Source organism: Crocodylus siamensis, chromosome 11 (assembly GCF_052110815.1).
Source record: "Crocodylus siamensis isolate JL-2025a chromosome 11, ASM5211081v1, whole genome shotgun sequence".
Taxonomy (NCBI): domain Eukaryota; kingdom Metazoa; phylum Chordata; order Crocodylia; family Crocodylidae; genus Crocodylus; species Crocodylus siamensis.
Window position 1 is genome coordinate 17,151,958 of NC_143405.1, and position 20,868 is coordinate 17,172,825.

Genomic DNA, 20,868 nt, shown 5'->3' on the forward strand with positions numbered 1-20,868 from the left:
GTCTAGTCACTGGATTCCCCCCACCCCAAATGATGATCGCAAGCAAGGAGGATACGCACCTGGAGATTTGCCTCAGACCTGAGGAGGTGCTGGGGAAAGGTTTGCATTGTGATCCTCACCTCTGACACCTGCTGGCACCACCCAGCCTCTTTTGGGCTCTGGGATTTTGTTTTTTAAGCATCTGTCCAAGCTCCCTGTATTTACAGCCATAAAACATGGTGCATATGGTACTTGTTGTAAAAAGCCCAACTGCAATTAGGAGGCTGCCTCTTCTATTGCATCCCACCAACAGGGTGTGGGAGGCAATGGCAAGTCAAGAAAGTTCACAGTGCCAGACTGGTGGGACCAAGGGGCATTTCAAACCCAGCCTCCCTTCTCCGTGACATCAGGGGGTCCTCCCACACAACTGCCCCAGGTGGACTGCATGACACAGGGGAGGTCCCTGGAGAGTCCAGCTCAGAGCCAGCTGAGCCTTGAACTGCAAGCAACAGCTAAACATGCAGGTAAACTTTGTGAGCCAACAGCTGGACAAGAGCCTGCACCATGGATAAGTCTTACTCCAGGAGCTGCATGGTGACGGGGAGAGGGGGGACATTGAGCCAAGGGGAACAGGAGCCTTTGGCTAAAGGCAGTTCAATTATTAACAGTATCTAGGCCCGGAGAATAAACTCAAGGCCAAACTGACAAAGTTGCCTTGACGGCCATGGAGTGACACCTGCTTCCAACAGGGAAGACTCGGGCCCTTGACACCCTGTCAGAAAGAAAAGGATGCCTTGTAAAGCAGCATTTTTAACTCCCACTCAGTGGAAAAAAAAGAATTCACAAAGCAAGCTGCCTGTTAGACATACAAACTTCTCAAGTGCTCCCAGGAATACAAAAGGCCCCAACTAGTCATAAGAAATCATGCCCATGTTCCCATGTCCCCTCCTTCCCATCCCAATCTGCTTGCATTTAAGAATAGAAACTTTTTTTTTCTGGGGTGAGGGCAGGGGGAGAGTATGGACTACCTTTGCTATCAGTTTGTACAGCCCCCGGCACAGGGAGGCCTGATCACAGGAAAGCAGGGCTGGAAGGGTCCTCATGAAGCCACCTAATCTAGCTTGCCGCTCAAGGCAGAATCATCCCCAACTAAATCAGCCCAGCCAGCTCGTGGCTGGGACGTGCTGGGCCTCCCAGGCATCACTGTGTACCACTATCAGAAGGTGGATGTGTTTGCAGTGAACTACCATCTTTGGAGCTTTAAATAAAACATGTGCTCAAGTCAGTGACCCAAGAGCAAGCTGCTACTGTAATAATAGTCTGGCAAAACCCAGCACTGTGCAACTTGTGCTGAGAAACATTTATCTGACAGTAAGGTACATTGTGTAAGACCTGCTTTCACTGCTACAGCCATCGTTTCAAACCTTGCCCACAGAGTACACACAACTGTGTAACTGTGTGTACACACACATCTCCCACCCACCCACCCACACCATTTGTTACTGCTTTCAACCACACAGAACATTTTGCCAGGCGCATATCAGAGCCTGCAATTCAGGCACTGGCCTTTTAACAGGATTAAATTCAACTTCAAAGTCAGAAGATGTTAAATTCTCTCTTTTTTTTTTTTCTTCCCCACCCTTCAATTGTTTCATTGAGCCAGGGCTGTCCTCAGTGGGGAGCCCTGAAGGATGAATCACGACACACAAAGGAGGAAGTGGGACCCAGGCAGCTCAGCATCTGGATAATTCAAGGTTATAGCAATTACTGGCTCCTTTGGAATTTGTTGTCACTTTGAATGTTTGGAAATAAACATCAATCCCCTCCCTGGGTCCTTGTACAATAGAGCTCCTGACCCCCCCAGCCTAATCTCAGCGCTGCAGGCCAGCTGACTTGACTTCTCCTTGCAGTTTGGAGCAGAAACCAGTTGCATTAAAAATAAAACAGCACAAGAGAACATCAGATGCACACTGGCCAGTAAAGCAGCACCAGTGTAATGAAGCTGATTGTAAAAACTGATTTTGTCCCAATTGGCACAGACCTCAGTCATAGGAAAACGAGGAGGATCCAGTGTTTGTGCCTGGAGTGTTCCTAGGTCTTGTGATTTTACTACAGATTCCTCCGTGGAGTATTTCCTGAAGCCCCAACTCCTGGAATCCTGTGATTTAACTGCGACTCTCAGCTTCTGTTAAAAATAAAGTGCCAAGCTAGACCTTTTTCAGAGGAAAATGTGAAATATTTTGCCAAGTGCTCCCCAACAGCTCAGAAACCAGGAGGCAAAGACAGAGACCCAACTGTATTAAATCAAACCAACCAACCAACCACCCACTTGATTTTAAGCTGGTTTTTTTTTTATTTAATGTAACCCACTTGATTATGACTTGGTTGCAATTTTGTTTGCAACTTGATCTAAATTAAGGTCACACTAATTTAAGCAAACATTTAACTGGGTACCTCATGCAAGATTTCTGCTCTGATTGAACAAGGTCAGTTTAAAAATCTATGGAGTTAAGAAAAAAAAAGTTTTGCTGCCCCTCAGTGGCCTCATCTATATTAGACTAGCTTCCACTTTGATTTTGTTTTTAAAGTAGTCACAGGTGGGGATTTAAGCAAAGGTTTAAAGGCTTCTGAACTAATTAGAATCTTAAAATCTGCAATCTCATCACTTGTGCACAAGAGCAGCTGCTTCTAGCATCGAGTGGAGTACCTGACATAGCATAACTGGTTCTCTCCTTTTCTTAAAAAAAGGAGGAAAAAAAAAGAAGTCATGTTGACTCATCTATTGCATATTTACTTTGATCATATCAGAAAGCAATGTTTGCAGAGGAGCTAGAAGAATAAACCTTTCTGTAGCTGGATAGTCAATAATCTATTTAGAAAAGTGAGGAACGCTCATCTCTCTGCCAAACTGGATTATAGTTACACAGCGATTTTCATCTGCAAGGTACTTTGCAAACAGCATGTGCGGTCCTGGCTGGTAAAACGTGTGCTTGGGTTAGTAGGCAACATTGCAGCAATGAATTAAGGATATAGTACAGTTTTACATCTAAGCATGAAATCTCCTAAAAGCAGAGAACATGAAAACCAAGCCCCTGAAAACAAAAGCAGCTCATGGCTTGTTCGTGGAGCGTTCATATACATTATTTTCCTCATTTATGCTCTAAAAAGGTAAATCCAAAAGGAGAGACACTTCATTCCTATTAAAATGTTTTCCACTTAGACCAGAAGGGAACCTAGTTCTATTTATAGTTCTATTAACAGGAAACATTGTTGTTTTCTGCAATTCCTCTTTGTTACCCATTGCTTTGGCCAGATGTTACTATTGGAGTTTGTGTTTCAAGGAGGATTAATCAGAGGCACCAAACCAAACAGGGAGGAGTGACTGGAGAAAATGCTGGGGCTGCTGCTTTTAAAACTCAATGGAACTTTAATAAGGTCCAGATCTGAAAAAGGCTTTCTGTCTCCCAGACAAAAGGGGTCCTGTTTGCAGGACCAACAGTCACACTGAAGAAAGGGCCAGAGTCAATTCCCGACAGGATAGTAAGACACTTAACCAGCTGAATAGGAAGAAAGAGGAGGTGTGAGAAGATGCAATTGGGCCCTCCAGCCAGAAACTGCCACAAGCAAAGCTAAAAGTAGCTGCTAAGGGAAGGATGGCAAATCTACACAAGCACATTTAGCACCCATCTGCCAGCAATACTGCAGCCACAAATCTGTAAGGGCAGGTGTGGAAGGAGGTCAAGGACTTCCAACTTGGTATGGAGATGACATTCTGGATGCATCTCATCTTAGGAAATACCATCAGCCTTCTCGAGTACCGACAGTCCTAGCCTGCTTCTGTGCCACTGGAGTACAAATGGGGATTGCTTCACAGGGGGCAGAAATCGAGATCTACCATGCTTCACGCTTGAAGTTTGTTTAGAGCTACCATAGTTCTGCCCTTTGCTTGTTGCTTCAAATGAGCAAACTGTATTAATTTCACAGTAGATTTGGGTGGTTTCACCTCTCGGCTCCTTTCCGCTGGAATTAAAAAAAAAGTTACAGACACTTCTTCCCTGCTTCTAGGTTTCACATTTAAATTTACAAGTACTAAATTGCAGGACAAATTTGCCCTGGCGTTGTCCCTTTAAGGGCTAGTGTTTTAATTTAACTGTTGATGAATCAGTTGGTCATATTGCAGAAGTAGTTTTCAGAAACTTTTAACCCAAGCTGCAGGTTTTTGGTAGGGATCCAAGCCACGTTAGAAACCACTGTAACAAAACCATCACTGCAACTATTTTAAAGGGCTACCAGTGCCCCCAGACTCACATACTTGCCAAGTGCTCTACACAAGGTAGAACCCAGAAGTTACGTGTTCTTGTTCATTGATTCTCTAGCTTTTCTCCACTTCTCTCTCATTTCCACATGCTCAGTAAGACCTGTTTAAAAAGGGACTGCTCCATTCCAGGAGGATGAGTGGAAACACATTTCCCACAACAGCACTGCTAGGAGAGTGGTTCTCAACCTTTCTTGTACCGGGACCTGTTTGTAAACATCAATGGACAGTCCCAACCTAGCACTCCTCACTCCTGAACTGCTGCTCCCTGCCCCCAGGCTCCAGCCCCCCCAGTGTGTGGGGACAGGGGTGGGGGGTGGGGCAGGGGAGCCCCAAAAAGCCACTCACAGGCTGGAACTCTGCCAGCCTGCAAGGGAAAAAAGTCACACTTTTCCATGTTTTTCTCCTTTAAAGGAGAACCAAATTTTTGAAGTTTGTTTGTGACCTTTCCATATATTCTTGCAACCCACTTTTGGGTCCTGATGACCCACAGGTTGAGAAACGCTGTGCTAGGATGCTGACTGCCAGGTACGCTGGCAGGACAATGCAATGGCAGGGTCACCTGCCCTCCATACTTATTCTGTATTGATGGCTCAGCTTGGGCTATCCATAACATCATCTGGCACTCGGGGCCTGGTTTGGGACCATGGATACACCTCCTTCCAGAGGCCACAAATATCTCCTCTAGCACAGACAACCCTGTTTTGTAGGCTGCCTGCCCCGAGCAAGCACTTGTCAGGGCTTCCAACAGCAGCACCCTTCAAAGCAAGGGCTATTGTCACTGCAAAGGCAGCCTGTGCTGGAGAGGCTAAGGAAGACAATAAATGTGGTAACCACAGGCCTCTAGGAGGCTGCACCTGCGCCTGCAAGACTCAGACCTGTAAGGGGCCATCATTAGCAGCGAGCTGTGATGTAGGGAGGAGACAGGATAAGGGATTTTTAACTCCTGGTCATGGATGTTCTTTCCAAGTGGGTTCTGCAACATCTGCAGAAACCTCTTAGCCAAAGCTGAATGCCAAAAAGGGCGTCCGCCTATAGCAACACAATGGTAGGCCACTGTGTACAGAGCTGTGTCTACTGTGTCATGCAGGCACAGAGCTCCACAAACAGAGTAATGAAATCAGTGCAGACGTAAAAGGAAGGGCTCTCACAGTCTGCTTAGTTACAGTGATATCGACTACCCTTGGCCTACATATAAAGCTGCACTGATTTAACTAGGTGTTACACTGAAGCGATTTAGTTAAACTTCAGGGACAACTCTGAGGGTGGCTGCTCAAATATAAAAGTCTGGCTTCCATTTAAACTTGTACCTCTAAAAACTTAGAACAAGTTTCACTAATGGAACTGGTTTCAAATCAAGATGTGCACCTAGGCAGGAAATCGAAGCAAAGTGACATTCAGGTTTTACGTGGATTTAAACTGTGCAACTATGTCTAAATCATCTTCTCATGTCTTGTTACTGTGTTCAAATTTAGGTTGGGAAATGGGCCCATGCTATCACTCCATGTCTAGCCTTAGAGAGGTCCTCGTTGGTGTATGGCTCCCCTTACATGTGGGCAGGCCAGCAGATGCTCTGCAGTCTGAAAGTTTCCTCTACATTTGTACACAATGTTTGCGTTGTTGGAGTAGCCCCATATTTGCATGTAAACTTTAGTCCTACTTACCCCTGTTCAAAGGGTGTTCAAGCTTCTCCATATTGGCTAATCAAGCTCTGCACCTGCAGGGAGAAGTCCATCCTAACTCCCTCCTAGGTCATCTCTAATCATAACTGCTGCATTTTTATTTGTCTATATAAGCCACAGAGAAGAAGAGTAGCAGGAATATTTGGTCTCTGGCCTCACACTGCACTGCAGGAATCACATACATGCTAATTTTTTCTTGCCCAGCTGCTTGTAAGCCTAGAAATTGAAATGTAGTCGGCACTTAAAACTGGGCAAGTTTTCAGGAAGCAACAAGCTAAAGGAGACCCCAACTTGTGCACTCAACAGGTTGAGCAGAACAGATCCTGTCCAAGTAGGAAAGCAACTGTAAACCCTGCTTGGAAGGAACCCGAGGGCCTCGCATAAGTTCACCCTTAGGAGAAGTGAAACATACTGAAGTCAAGGGAGACCTCTAGCGACCAGCAGAACTTGAAGGGATTACAGAGGATGCTGGCAGAGATGCAAAGGTCCTTTGCTGTGCTACAAACCCCGTGGCTCCAGTAGTAAGTGCAAGGGTTTGAAAAGTACAGTAACTCATTTTCCAAGCTGAGAGGACTCCAGAAATCCAGGGCTGGCAATATTGTATTCAGACTCCTATGCTCCAGCATACATTTGCAGGAGGAAGAGGGCACAGAAATGGGAGACAGGAAACCTGGGATTTTATTTTGGACGCTGCCACGGCCTGGGTGACTTGTGAAAGTCATCTTCTGTCTGTGTCCAAAAGTCCCCCTGCCCTTAAAATAGCAGCAACAAGGTAAGGGCTGCTGAGACTTTGTGAAGCCTAGATCAGGGACTTACTAGCCATGCATACTGGAGGCAAGATACAGATGTACTCTTCTCAGGAAGGGAGCCTGCCGGCTGGGCCAGAGGCATTCCTCAGTCCCAGCGTGTCCACCTATTAAGGGAAGCGGCTCATAGTAGCTCTATGAAACAACCTTTAGGTAGCATAAGAGCATTGACATTAGAACAGATCCAATTCAAGAGCTTCCCTTGTATTCCTACCACCATGGCTTGTGTGTGGGAGTTAAGGACTTTCTCGACACACGTGCCCACTCACAACTCAGAGCACCAGGGATTGAGAGGCCACTAGCAGCGACATTTCCGATGCTGCTGGGTTCATTGCACCTGATGTTCGGGTCCCTTTGAAGCACTCTATTACTCCCTGCCGCTTAGATACATTTCAGTAAATTCTGAGCAACTGGCTGCATGAGTCACGTACCACCAACCCCCTCCAGACACCAGAGGAAAATTGCCACGGAGAGGATGCATTTCAGTAGGTCTGCACTACCTTTGCTCTTTCCCATGTAGTTTCTCTTGGGTTTATTCACCCATCCCACAAGGTTTTTCCAGGGTCAGGTGCGTCTGCTAATGGATTGCGAGTTCCTCAAAGATAGTGGTTCTCAACCAGGGCGATGCAAGAGCCCCTCAGGAGTGCCACAACAGGCACTTCTACAGCAGTGCCCAGAACAGAACTGCCCACACAGGGCTGGAGCACACGCACTCCTCTTGCACTAGGGTTTTCCGATACATGGGGCAACTTTATCTGGCGGTGGCAGCACTCAGTTGAAAACCACTGAGGTCTAGTTGAGCACAACCATGGTTCTCAAGTGGGGATGCTGCCACATTTGAAAGAGTGGTGGGAGGGGGCCCCGATTCTGAAAAGGCTGAGGACCACTGCTCTAAGCAGAGCTTCCTGCTCATTAGTGAAAGGAAGTGGCCTTTATGAAATGAAAACTGCAGGCTGGTCTTACCCAGACTGAGCGGCACCAGAGGTGGAGGGCTGCATGTACTTCATCAACAGCACAGTGCCAATTTGAAAAAGGACAAAGGAGCTAAACAGGGCTCCAGCTCTGGCACCTGCCTGAGTCTCCCTTTTTCTCCTTGCCGTACTTCTGTCTACACATTCCCTTCTTCACCCCCTACGCATGACAGATCTATGCAAAGAGCAGGGCAGAGCACAATGGAAAAAGCCTAATTACCCCAAGCTTGAAGTCAGCACAAGAAAAAAATCTCATCCCAAGTGATGTTTGGAGCAAAAGCACGTTTTTTGCTGGTTTTTGTTTGTTTGTTTGTTTTGTTTTTTAATTTTTTTGTATCCCAAGTCAAATCAACCAAATCAATTCCAAATCCACGAGTTGTTCAAGAACCATATGTGGCCCTACTACTGGCAAACATCCTCCACCCCCACCTGGGGCTTCAGACGCTTCCAAATCCTTTGGCAGGCGTCCTACGTGCCTGCCTGAGCCCAAAGGCTTGGGGTTCAGATGCCCTTGTGTTTTGCTTGCCCTCCACCATATGGCCACAGGAGCAAACAAGGGAGGAGTTTTCCATTTCTATAAAGTTGGCATACAGCCAAGTTCGTCCCACTGGAAGTGAAACTGGGAGACTAGCTATGCCTTACCTCGTCAAGGTACTACCCCCTGCCAAGAAAGTGATTTCCCCCTGCCAGTAGGAAAACCACCCTAGTGGTCATGATATTTCACCTGCCAGGTAAGTATTTTGCTTGGAGCAAAAGCAGGTGCATGATTTATAGACATAGGAATGATGCTCAAACCCCTGATGCCCCTTCTCACTCCACACTTGCCAAGCTCATACTTCAGGACTGGGATTTCCCTGTGAGCTCAAGACAAACTGGCTCTCAGTTTTCACTGAAATCAAAGCAGACACTTATAGCCCAGCCTACAGCACCAGGAGAGCAGGACTCTCTCCAAAATAAAGGGCAGTTAATAGATAAGAGGGTATGAGAACTGTATAGTAGGATCAGACTCCTACATTGGGCTACACCAGTGTCCATCTCAGGCTGGCCATTGCTCAGCCTTGACACGCTTAGTATAATCCCACCCCTGGGCAGGGAACGTGCCTGGACCTCAGTGGATGCAGGAGGGCCGCCCCTGTAGCCCTAGTTAGGCAAGTTTTCCGAGCACACAGTAAGACAGCCCAGCAGCAGCCCAGTGTTTGCTTTCGGGAAACAACTACACAAACACGGAGGCAGTGCAAACAGCCATCCACCTGACTGAGATACAGCTCTGTTTACCTGACAGCTGTTTTGGGTTTTTTACAGAGTCACCTGGCAACCCTTGACGACACTCATGACCTAGTTGCCAGGGTTATTGTATCCCAGTGCCCCATTTTCTCCACAGCTCTTTGAATGCAGCAAACACCACCGGACTGTGTACAGGCTTTCGGTGGCAGAGAACACAATGAACTGTGGCGGGCAGGCACATCTCCAAATCCCCACCAGGAACTGATTAAGCCCCATCACAAAACTAGGCAGGCTTTTCCTGCCCCTGCTACACCCGCCAGATGCCTGCTCCAAGAATCTCGCTCTTCTATCACACACTACAACCCCCTACCAAGTCATTCTTCAAACTGCTTTTCAAGTCCAATAGCCTGGATTTACAGAGGAGCTCAGGCTGGGAGGTACAAAGCTAATCTAGTGACCAGGGGCTCTTTTGTTAGCACACACAACTGACAGTAGGGGTAACACCTGGAAATCCCAGTCATGGACCAGCACCCCCCTGTGTTAAGCACTGTACAAACACAGGATGGAAAGAAGGCCCCGACCCACTGATCTCTTGCAGGCCAAGTCGTTTTAATCTACAGGAACCTGCTGCAACCCCTGACTCGGGGAAGAAACAAACTTGCCTACAAAATGGAATAAATGGGATGTCTCGTGCATGCATTGAAGTCCTGCCCCCTCCCTCCCCCCCTTACCTCTATGGTGGTGCAATGCACGCCACCCGGCATACACCGGGGAGCCGACAGACACCGTCACCAGGACGCACAGGCACTCAGGAAGGAAGACCTGACTCACTTTCATCTCGAGCCCAACAGTTCCTTGTGGGAATCCCAGGCCCCGTGTGCAGAGCTCTCAGGCAGCAGAGGGAAGGCACTGGCAGCACCTCTGCAGTGCAGGCAGCGTGCTCTCCTCCCAGCTCTCCTGTGCCTGTGTGCGGGTGTCTAAGTTGAGGGGGAAGCAACATTTGCTCCTTCCCACGCTGTGCCGCCAGACGCAGCAGCCAATGACAGGAACGGGGCTGGGGAAGGAGGGAAAGGAAGGTGACAACACGGAAGCCAGATCGGTGTTGTACATGAGTCATGATGAGCCCCCAGGGTAAAGTGTGAGCCTTTGTATAACAAGCCCCCTATCTAAGAGCCTTCCTACGCAAGCGGTGTTCCCAGAAATCTCCCCACATGCACAAGTGTCTCCATGTATGGTGTTACACAGGGACTCCCCAAACAAACATCCTGCCATTAATCAGCAGATCCCTGCTGGCAGCAACAGGCTCCGTGGGAGCTGCATCTCTCATCCCCCCCTGAGCTCTGGATGTGCTACAGCGAGCAGCCTCATCAAGGGCTCCTGCAGTTATGCCAATGAGGGCACAACACCTACCTGGTGCGGGTGGGTCCGTCTTACGGCTGGGCTGGGGGCAAGGAGGCAGGTGCTGCAAGCAGTGTCACAGCTCCTGCCACCAATGCAGGGATGGGGAGATCAGCCAGAGATGGGGAAAGGAAGAAAGAGCTGGTTTGTGACTGGGATTTCTAAAGGAGCTCTGTCTAAATTTGATGCTCAAATGCCATCAATTCTCAACAGGGCTTGGATGCCTAACCCACAGGGGTGCCCAAATAACCTCAACTTCTTTAGGCAGATCTAGCGATGAGGTATGTGTGATTGAGGGGGGATAGAGAGGAAAGGAAGCACACTTCATGACCCACCCTTTATAAGGTGCTATGAAGAGACAGCCTTTAGGCTGGCTAGGAGATAGCAGAGCTGAAGTGCCAGCTGGATGTAACTTGTGGCTGACACAGCGGCAGTCCCATCACTGTACAGAACAAGCACTGCTCATTGGTGTGGGGCTCCCCTACCCAGTGGTCCTGTGCAGAGCAGACGGATCCAGCCCTGGAAGCGTGCATCACTGCTGACATCCTTGCCTCACTTGCTATGGCAGTGCAGACACAAAGGCATGTTGCCATGGAGATGGGGATGGGGAGAAACATGCATCTTACCCTACTCTTCCTCCACAGAGCTTATACAAAACATGGTCAGGAAATTATGTGAACATGAAATGCCCACTGCCATTAGCCAGGGCCTGGGGCAGATCCTATGGAAGTACACTCTTCCTTTTCCCCCAGCCTCTCCTGCCCCTGCCACCTGCTCTCAGGTGCCACCCCCAGAGGGAGAAATCCTGCTGTATTTCTTCCACCCTCCCTTGCTCCATCATCATCACCATCTCTTCCCTCTCTCCTTACTCCAGCAAGTCCTTCAACACCAGCAGAACCCACCGCTTAGCTCTCAGGCGGGGGTACAAAAAGAAAGCAAGGGTGGGTTATTCAACTTGCTCATCTCTCTGCCTTGAATCCACAGTGGGGACAATGGAGGACCAGTAGGACTGACTGCTGTTGGGGCACCCAGAAGAGTCTCCGCCTGGAAAGGATGAGCACAAGTTACTGAGGTGACAGGATTAAGAAAAGCTGTGTGGGGGAGGACAATGGTGACAGCTGCCTCACTGTTTTTAACCTGTCTGAACACAGGCAATTCAAGTATCTGGAAATATACTTTAAGACTGTTATTGTAAGGACACAGCCAGCCTGCCTAAGGGCAAAGTAGCTTACACCCACTTTGGATGTGAAAAGCTCTCAGTTCAAATCCTTCCCAAGACCTTTCCTCTGGGACATAGAGAGACTCAGAGACCAGGATCTTTTCCCAACTGATGCACAGCATGACCTTCATGTTACAGAATTGCCAGAGCCCGAAGTGCAAACTTCAATCTGCAGAAGCAAGCAGAGGTGAAGGAATCCCAAACCCTGAGACCTGTCAGCATAGCTCAAAAGCCAGGCTGAAAAGCAAAACAGGAGAATGGCAGAGAAGAGCCATGTCTTCAAAGGCTTACTGCCATGGAGGCTTTTTTCCATGCTTCATTGCAACATCAGTGACAGCAATTTCTGCTTCATTTTGCCCTGAACTGGAAACACTGTACCTGCCCCAGGCACTTGGGTTCTCAGCTATTCCATAAAAAGCCAAGTGGTTGAAGATCACTACACGGAAGCACCTGCCATTACAGGTGACAATTGCTGGGGACAGGGAATGGGGAAGAGGGAAAGAATTGGTAAGTGCTCTCTGAGGGCTTGGAGAGAAGACTTCTCAGGCAAGAGAAACTAGGCCATGCATCATGATGGCAGGATGCCATCATGCCATGCGGAGATGCAGAGGCTTCCACACAGCTTGGCAGCATCACAACATCACATCAGATTGGCGAATCTCCACAAGGGCGACAAGTCCATTAGGGGGACTCTGTGCATATCGGAGATTTGTGTTGCTTCAGCACTATAGTATCTAACCATCTCCATCCACTCAGCTCCCAAATGCCCCGTGGGTGTGACAGGGTGCTGCCTCTGTCCCCAGTTTACATCTGCAAAATGAAGTAGGGAGTGATTAAGGGATTTGATGGACAAAGAGATGAGCACTTGCCAAGGAGTGTTGTTAGCATTCCCATCCAAGAAGCGTTTGTTGGCATTCTAGGCAGGGCATAGAGAGGCTGTGTCCTACGTATATAAACATGTACTTTACAGGTATTGCCCATTATTGATTCTCACCAAAGGGGCAGGGACAAGCATGAGCAGAGACCACATCAGACTGTCAGCAACAGCTCATTATGCCCCTGGTTGGGATCATTTACCTGGCAATCAAAGAATGTGCTGCACTTTCCAAATCACTGTCACTGTCTGGCACTGCAAACAGAGGGCAGGGATGATGGCCTTCTCCTTTGTAGTTAGGTAGGAGTTGATCAAACAGGGCTCTCCTTTAAACATGGGAGAAAAAACACCCCTCACCTCCCAAATCAATCCCACGGTGTTAAGGTTGTACTGGGCTCATGTTGTGGCCATGACTAAATATCTCTTTAGTCTGCTTATAGTTTTTGCTGTGCCTGCTTTCTCCTCAGCCCTGGAGAAGAAAGCACTATATTCAGAAGCTGGTCTCAGTCCATCCGAACTATGCAGTTGGTTCAATAAAGGATTTCACCCACAAATATCCTTGCCTGTCATAGTGTGCCAAGACATTCACAGCTGCAGCCTTAATTTTGAAGTGACTTCCACTATCCAAAAATTATTTCAGCAATCAGCCTCAACTAGAGCACCCATACAGGGCCCACATTACTGGGGAGTCACAGGACTGCACTATTGCAGAGACTGCCCTCACTCTGGGGCAGGGATAGTGTTCTTGTCCCAGGTTATAGAGCACTGAACACAATGTGTCCTGCCTGTCACTGGGGCTCCCAAGTGCTACTGTAATGCAAGTTAGTAGTTTCAAATATTTAACAGCACACACAGGCAGTTGGCTCTGAGAAGCAGTACAGCAATGCTGGCTACAGTGCAGTTCTTCTAAGAAATTATGGCCAAAACAGGGAGTGTGTTTGCTGGCTGAGTAACTCTGACTAAGATAATGTTGCCAGCAGGATTCCCATGTTGTCATGTCCCCGCTCCTCTCCCCACCACCAATACATTATACCACGTACACACAGAGGCTTTGGGGACATACAGAAGGTGGAAGAGAGGATACCAGCATGTCTAAAACTTGGATCCATCAGTCACACCATCAGGCCTTCACATTTATAGGAGAGAAACAAATAAAGTGAAGAGCCCTCACCCCATTCCAGAGACCTTTCACTGCAGAAACCAGCACTTTGCTCATTATGAGTGGTTACATCTGGTTGATGATGGATCTCCAGAGGGTCTGGGGCTCTGATACCAGAGAAGGAGTCCACCTGATGTTTGCTTTGGGTCTTTGAAACCCAGATCCACACTCACTCTTTTCCCCAAATCCCCTTAATCCAAAAGAGGCTGCATGAAAAATAAAGAACTGAGAATTTCATGTAGGCTTCAGAGCATTTCCTGAAAGCTCCTGTGAATATTTCATGGGCCTGTCGTGTTTCCCTGCATATAAAAAAAGTTCAGTGCATTAAAGCAGCTTGAAATAATGGATGGGGGTAGGGCATCCCACTTCCAGACCTTTTGTTCACTGCAGCCTGGTTCCCCAAAGCAGATGGCAGCTCTCCAGTCCCTACCAGTCTTCAAGCAAGCATCTCATCTCCCCTAGGCTGGCCAAGATCCTGGCCATAGCAGCGTAATGCTGCATGACTTTATGAAGCATAAGAAAAGAAAAGAACCCAAGATTGTTGTCTGTTGCTTTTTGATGCCAGAGCTCTCCTGTGCCCTTCAAACCAGGGAGCAGATAGGCAGCTGCCTTTATCCAAATAGTCTGAAAAGGACCCTGTCCCCTGCATGCGTCAGACCTGATAAGAGACAAAACAGCAGCAGAGCCAGAGTCAGAAGCATAAAGCAACAACAGACCTTTGCAGCTGATCAGAGGTAGCAGCTGTTCCACTACTTCCTGCCCATCAGTGGATTGTAGGGAGGAAGGGTGGGGGCGAGTTGTTTGTTCTTTACAGCAATTTGCAGGAAGGGCCTGGAACAGTTTGGCAGGCGTCTCCAAGTGTCTTGCGGCTGGCAGGGTCAGTCTCATGCAAGACTCCACTGGTGTACCTGTATGGTGCTGTGGGCAGAGCAAACCTCGAAAGCATGACATCTTCAGCTGCCCATAGCTTAGTAAAGTAACCCCTTTGCCAGCATGGCCCAGACACCAGTGAAGAGCCCTTCAAACTGGCTACACATGGGACAGGGCACAGATTTTCACTGAGTACAGGCTGCCCAGTGGCTTTTTCAACCTGTGGTCCATGAACCCTTGGGGGTCTACAGGCTATATTAAGGGGTCCAAAGACGAATATGATTAATCAGAAGTATATTAATACCCATACTTACAATTCAAAGTGGTCCATGCCACCATTCAACATTTTTTAGGGGTCCACAAATGAAAAAAAAAAAAACGGTTGAAAACCACTGCACTAACCGATAATAAAACAAGGGATTCTCAGTTCCCTGGCACAGTTTGCAGTGAGCATTTTTCCCAGCAGGGGACACCAAACAGCTGCACAGAGGATGAAGTCCAGCAGTTCACCCACAGTACTAGACTTCATCCTGGACCATCAGCTCTCACCTTCCCCTTACTCCTAGACCAGAGCAGTATGCAAGGAGTTCTGGCATGGGGTGGCAGCTGTCCCCTGTGGCTTTACATGTCCCTGCTTCAGACACTGAAACCAAAAGGAGCAGGTGGGAACACACAAGGAACAAAGAGTGGCTGGGTCTGTATCATGAGAACAGTGTTTTGGCTGATACTGCAGCTCTGAGGATAGAGTAACTAATGTGGCCCTCACTAATCTCCGGTGAAATCCCAGCCAGAGGCATTCAAAGAGACAGAGACATACAGCTGGTCCTGCAAGCTCAGAGAAAACTGACTTCCTCCCTGCCCCCGGAGCATTACACTGCAAAGGAGTAGATGGCAGGATGACTGTAGCAGAGACCCAGTCTGCAGCACTGAGCGCTCAGCCAGGCACATCTCCTTCCAGGACTGGGCCCAAACAGCTAACAACCAGATCCTCAGTGGATGCAGAGGGCTGTATGTGCCACTGGCCTCAATGGAGCGTAGCTAGTTAATGCCCTGGCGCTGGAGCTCTGGGGTTTGGGGTTCTGGGAGCAGAGCTGTATCTCACTGAGAAACCACCAATGCCAAGGCCAAAACAAGAGCAAATCTAAATGGCTCGTGTCCAGGGTCACAGTGAGGCAAAGACACTTGTGGGAGACCTAGCTCAGGGCTTGCCTCCTAGGGGACTGCCTGGTATCTGTGCACAGGAGGCCAAGAACAGCAACATCCATCTGGCACCTGCTCCATGGGTAGGGATCTAGTCTACCCAACTCAAGGATGATTTTGCAAGCAGATCCTGGGACTGGCTGCTATTTTCATAGGCTGAGCGTGGCAGGGCGCCCCACACGTCTGATTGGCCAAGGGGCCCCCGCAGTCCAGCAGATTGCCACATGTCCTGAAACCATGGCTTAATTACCCTTGTTAAGCTTGGGGAAGCCATTAATCCACGTTATATAGTGTGGATTAATGGCTTCCCCAGGCTTAATCAGGGTAATTAAGTTGCGGCTTCAGGCCATCCCCAAGCAGTGGACTCTGCGATTTTGGTGGCTTGCTAAAAAAACCCTTACCAGCAAACAGAGAAAAGGCCAGGAAGCCCTGTAGTCTTGAAGTAATGGGGAAGGTTGGAGGGGGCAAGATGCTCAATGCCTCTTGGGCACCACTTACTGGCTAATTCATGAAGTAGCTATGACCTCCTGGGCCCATAGGACTGGGACAGAAACTTTAGGCACACAGGGAGAGGGGTGCACAAACAGCAGCTCACTAGGATGCAGGCATGGGAATGTGGGGGTGCACACCAAAATGCCAGCATCTGGTACAGACTCCTGCAAAGACTCTCCAAGTCTTTCTACCACACAGTGCATCTCCCTCTTCCTACTACCCCAACACGCAGTAGACACTCAATAGCAGGAACCAAGATCCAGGGGAAGGCGTGGAAAGGTCTGTGATGGGGTCATTTGTCTTGCTACCTCCCTGATGCAATCTCTGTGGGTAAGGAGTCTGAAAGAATGAGGAACAGACAGAGCTTATGTCTCACTAGATCAGTGCAATGAACCAACAGGTCAAACCATGCACCATTACACTCAAATGGTCTCATCACCTCAAAAAAAGGGCAAAGCTTTCTGGGTGAACTGCAAGTACGTCAGAACAGGTCTAGCACACGAATGCTACAGTGCAGCCTGTCACCACGCTGCATTAGCTCAGGGAAGCAAAGCTGGGGTCAAGGTGGGAACTAGAATGCAATTTTATAGTAGATTAATCAGTGAAGACTCTGGGCCCGAGCGCTGTGCTATTGTAGGCTTGTGCGTTGAACATCTCTGAGGGGCAGAGACCACAGGAACTCCTGGCTAGTGCATTCGTCACCAGGAGACCTGCTGAGCGGGAGATGGCAACAAGGAGCAAGGATGAGACATCATGTGATGGGCTTGACGCAGCTGGCAACTCACTTGCTCTTGTGTTTAAGGCTTGACAGTGCCCTCCCACTGTTCTGCAGCACACACTCATAGCAGTGATGCAGGGAGGGATCATGACTGCTACTGGAGTGGAAGGAGGGGAATTTTATTTTAAGCTCTCCCTCCATTTCAGAGAGGCTTTAAAGGAGCATAAGACCAATCCACCACCTCAACTGTCTGACTTGGGCCATGCAAAGCCTCTCTCTCTCCCAGTCTGAAGCTACTAGGATCAATCAGGTCTGGCTGTGAGTGAGAGAGCAAGCTGAGAAGCCCTGTATGTGCACACAAGGCTCTGGACCCCACAACCTATTACACCCAGGACTGGCCACCGCTGTTGGAAAGGGATGCCCGTGACGGGACAACACTCAGCACTGGCCCTGCCTAAATCAAACTCACTTCTGCAGGGGACAGAAGCAGCCCTCGCTGGCTGCTTTAGAAATTCCTGTTGGAAGGGACCAAAATCTCTGGAACCAAGTGTATGAAGATACAGTATGAATGAAAAAAATTGACAAGCAACAAGGCAATGGTGCCATGGATCACGCTCCAAAGCATAGGAACGGAAGTCATCTGTACTCCAGCTGTAGTCCCAGGAGGGGGCATCCAAAGCCACATTGGCCACATCCTTTTTCTCACTCCCATGTTTTTGAAACACATCTGCTCCTTTTTTTTTTTTTTAAATGAAGGAGATAAGAATCTTATAATCCAAGAGATGGTGATGTGGGAAATGTGCCAAAAGGACCTAAATTCCCACCCTTCAACCAGAATTAGACACCAATGTACTCACTAGGCTTGCAGGGAGCTGGAATAAGCTGCAATCACAACTATAAGGTGCAGATAACTGCTGAAGGTGTGCTGCCTCCAGAAACATTAGAGTACCAAGGATTGTTCATGCTCGCAGTGTCCTGATACAAGGCAAGGCAGAGGAGACCACCACTCCTGAAGCTACAAGCCAACCTGACCCATCGCTTGCTCAAGGGAAGCCTGCCCGTGGGACGTACTGACCAAAGAGAACATCCTTTGCATCCCCCATCTGACTTTACTGGTCTAACATAAAGAACTTCTCTACTGCCAAGAGCTTCTCTTTTTCTTGTGCTGCCTTGTTGTGTGAATGAATACATGCCACACTCCTTCAAAGACACTTTAAAAATAAATATTTCTTCTAAAAGTGGCCCACTTTAAATATTTGAGTTAATTTAAAAAAAAAACCTTCATATGCATTGTAGAGGTTATATCCTTGCAAATGTGTTTTGTTTTGTTTTTTAAGCTGAAAGTCAAAACATGGGTGTACTCTGAATTCAAGGGCACCCTATTATCAAAGGAATATGGCATAATCTGCACACTTACATACAATAGATAGCATGTGTGCATCCAGATTTCCAGCGAATACAAATTCAATCGCTCTACAGTCATTGTGTGTTGCAGCAGATTGCCCACACAGACCTCACTGCCAGAAACACTGAACATTGTAAGTTATTTTGCCTAAATAATGTAACACAAAATAAGAGTTACTGACACAAGTCACTTAAACGGCAACCCTGAGGGGTCTACTTATTGCCTCAAGAGCCTGAGGGTTAAGCAAGACATTTTATTTAAGAAACCTGAACCCTAGAAACCTGAAGTATGATGGATACAGTACTTAACTTTGTCATTCAACCCCTGCTTGGGCTCATCTAACCACCTAACCATTTGTTAGCATCATTCCAAAACTATTGTTAGCTCATTAATTTAAAGTCCTTTTAAACGAGCAACACCATTGTTCAGTTCTTAGTTCACTGAAGACAATTCGTTTAGTTAGGACTTTAATTAAGTTTCGTGTTTGCATTCTTATTTAAGTTTGCAATAAACCAATGACGCAAAGCTAGTTTTTCCCTTTTCCGAACTGCAACATGAGTCACCACCAAGTTGCCAGAGGTAAATCTCAAGCAATACGTTTGCAAGCCATCTGGCTCTGCAAATTTGGTGTATTAACACAGCAGTTGTATGGTGGCTAGTTCCAGAGCATTAATCAGTCACCTCCTTGTCCTAGTGACTGTTGCAGGCACAAGCAACCTTGTGCACTTATTTGTACTTTAAACGCAAAGCTATCTTCAGCTGGTGTACAAGTGCTGATCTAGACCTATCCCAGCACCCTGACATTGTCTGGGCAGTCACATGACAGCTGAAATGCACTATAGCTCTAAGCAACTCCTTTTGGGTTCAGCTGAGCTGGTCTGTCCTCAATCATCCAAGGGTCATTACAGGATAGCAGCCAGTGAGAACTGGACATTGGACAGGACAGCCAAAAGCACCAGGCTATCGTATGAGCTCTAAGGAGCAGGTGGGTCTATCTCCTGGGTCCCAGGCCAGTAACCAGCCTTCTAAACCTTGCAATGGAGGCAGTCTGTCTGGAACTGGGGTGGCAGGATCACTTCAGGGAAGCATGCTGGGACAAGCCGTTTTTCTAAACTGCCTTATGGGCAACTACCAGATTTTGCCCAATTTCTTTCTTCCTCCATGGGTGGAACCCCAAGTCCTTCCTAGGAGGGGTGACACACTGCAGATGTGAGTAGGTTCATTTCTTCTGCCCCAAAGGGCTCCTTGAAGGCACAGAGGGTGAACACCCCAGCTACAGTTAGTTCACTGAACTGTCATCAGCTTCCCAAAAACATCAAGAATGGGCACTGGAAATGGATCCAAGGAGGATGAAGGAGGCAGATGGCCCAATCACCTTGACAGTAAACTCCTCCCAGGGCTGGGGATAAGGAGTGGGGTAGGGTAAAGTGCAAGGAGAGGCCAGAAATGGAGTGATGCAATAGTATGAACCATAGCTGCTGAAAGACAGACCAGGAGGCTTTCAGGGTATCTTCAAGAAGAGATTTAGTGTCTACAGCACTGATTCTCAACCAGGGTGTCATGGCACCCTGGGGTGTCTTGAGATCCTTTCAAGGGTGCCTCAAGGTGCCACACAAACATGATTTACAAGACAAATCCAGAGATTTCAAATAGAAATCCTTAATTGTTGTCTTTATGAATTCTGTAACAGAAAAAAATTCTCTATTGTTTTTCTGTAGCCTAAAAAAGAGCGAACATTCACAGCCATCATTTTCCAATGGGTGGCTCCAGTCTATCCAGTGGTGCTTTGAGTCTAAACAGGCTGAGAACCACTGGTCTACAGGGACCAGACAGCTGAAGCCTGAAAGCCGCCAAAAGTAAAACACTGCAGAAAAATGCTCAGGAGTGCCGGGGGGAATGGCAAGTGTGACAGTGTAAAAACAGGCAGCGGGTTAAGGCTCTCAAACCTACTGGTATATTTGAAAAGCCACGTCTGCTCTAGCTCAGCTTTTAAACTGAATGCAAACTGGCATGGAACAGCAGTCAAATGCCAAGCCTGTGACAAGTGGGCCAAGAGCTACCTCGCTCTGGCAGCCATAGGCTGCTCTGCCAAGAAAGGTACATCCTTATTTCTCCTGGGTTAGAGATGGGGAAATCAAGGCAAAGAGAAATTAAATGATTTGGCTCAAGGTCACAAGGCAGATCAGCTGCAAACAGGCTTCTGGTACCCACCCGGGGACCCCACCCACCAGGACACTACAAACCAAGGGGACAACATGGTGGAGAGGCACCAAGGCTGGCCCAAAGGGATGGGAATATGCCAATGCCAGCAACATGTTTTGATACTTTGCAGATTAATTGGGTTGTGAATAAAAGCTTGGGGCATTTATAGGTGTGCTCCAGAAGTTGGAGGGGATTGGGGAGGCACTTTAATTAGAGCAGCTCCAAGAGCCACTAATTAAAGCACCCTGAATGTCACGTGCATCAGTTTCCCCATGCTGAAAAATGGCAGCAGGACACTTTAAGTAAAACTTGTAGAACCAGCTTTAGTTAAAGTGCCCCTGCCGCCATTTTTCA

The 20,868-nt window shown here is 47.9% G+C and overlaps 1 protein-coding gene across 3 annotated transcripts in view; it reads right to left on the bottom strand.

Annotated features, from left to right (window-relative positions):
- The window catches only part of NPDC1 (neural proliferation, differentiation and control 1), a 101,915-nt gene that overhangs the window by 14,992 nt on the left and 66,055 nt on the right, over positions 1-20,868 (bottom strand). The window contains exon 1 of one of the 3 annotated variants that reach the window (XM_090022562.1): positions 9,709-9,909. The exons of the other annotated variants lie outside the window; for them this stretch is intronic. Coding sequence (XP_089878688.1) covers positions 9,709-9,814 — 106 coding nt within the window. The 5' untranslated portion in view covers positions 9,815-9,909. Of the gene's footprint in view, positions 1-9,708; positions 9,910-20,868 lie in introns of those variants that run through there. 3 annotated transcript variants of the gene reach the window in all.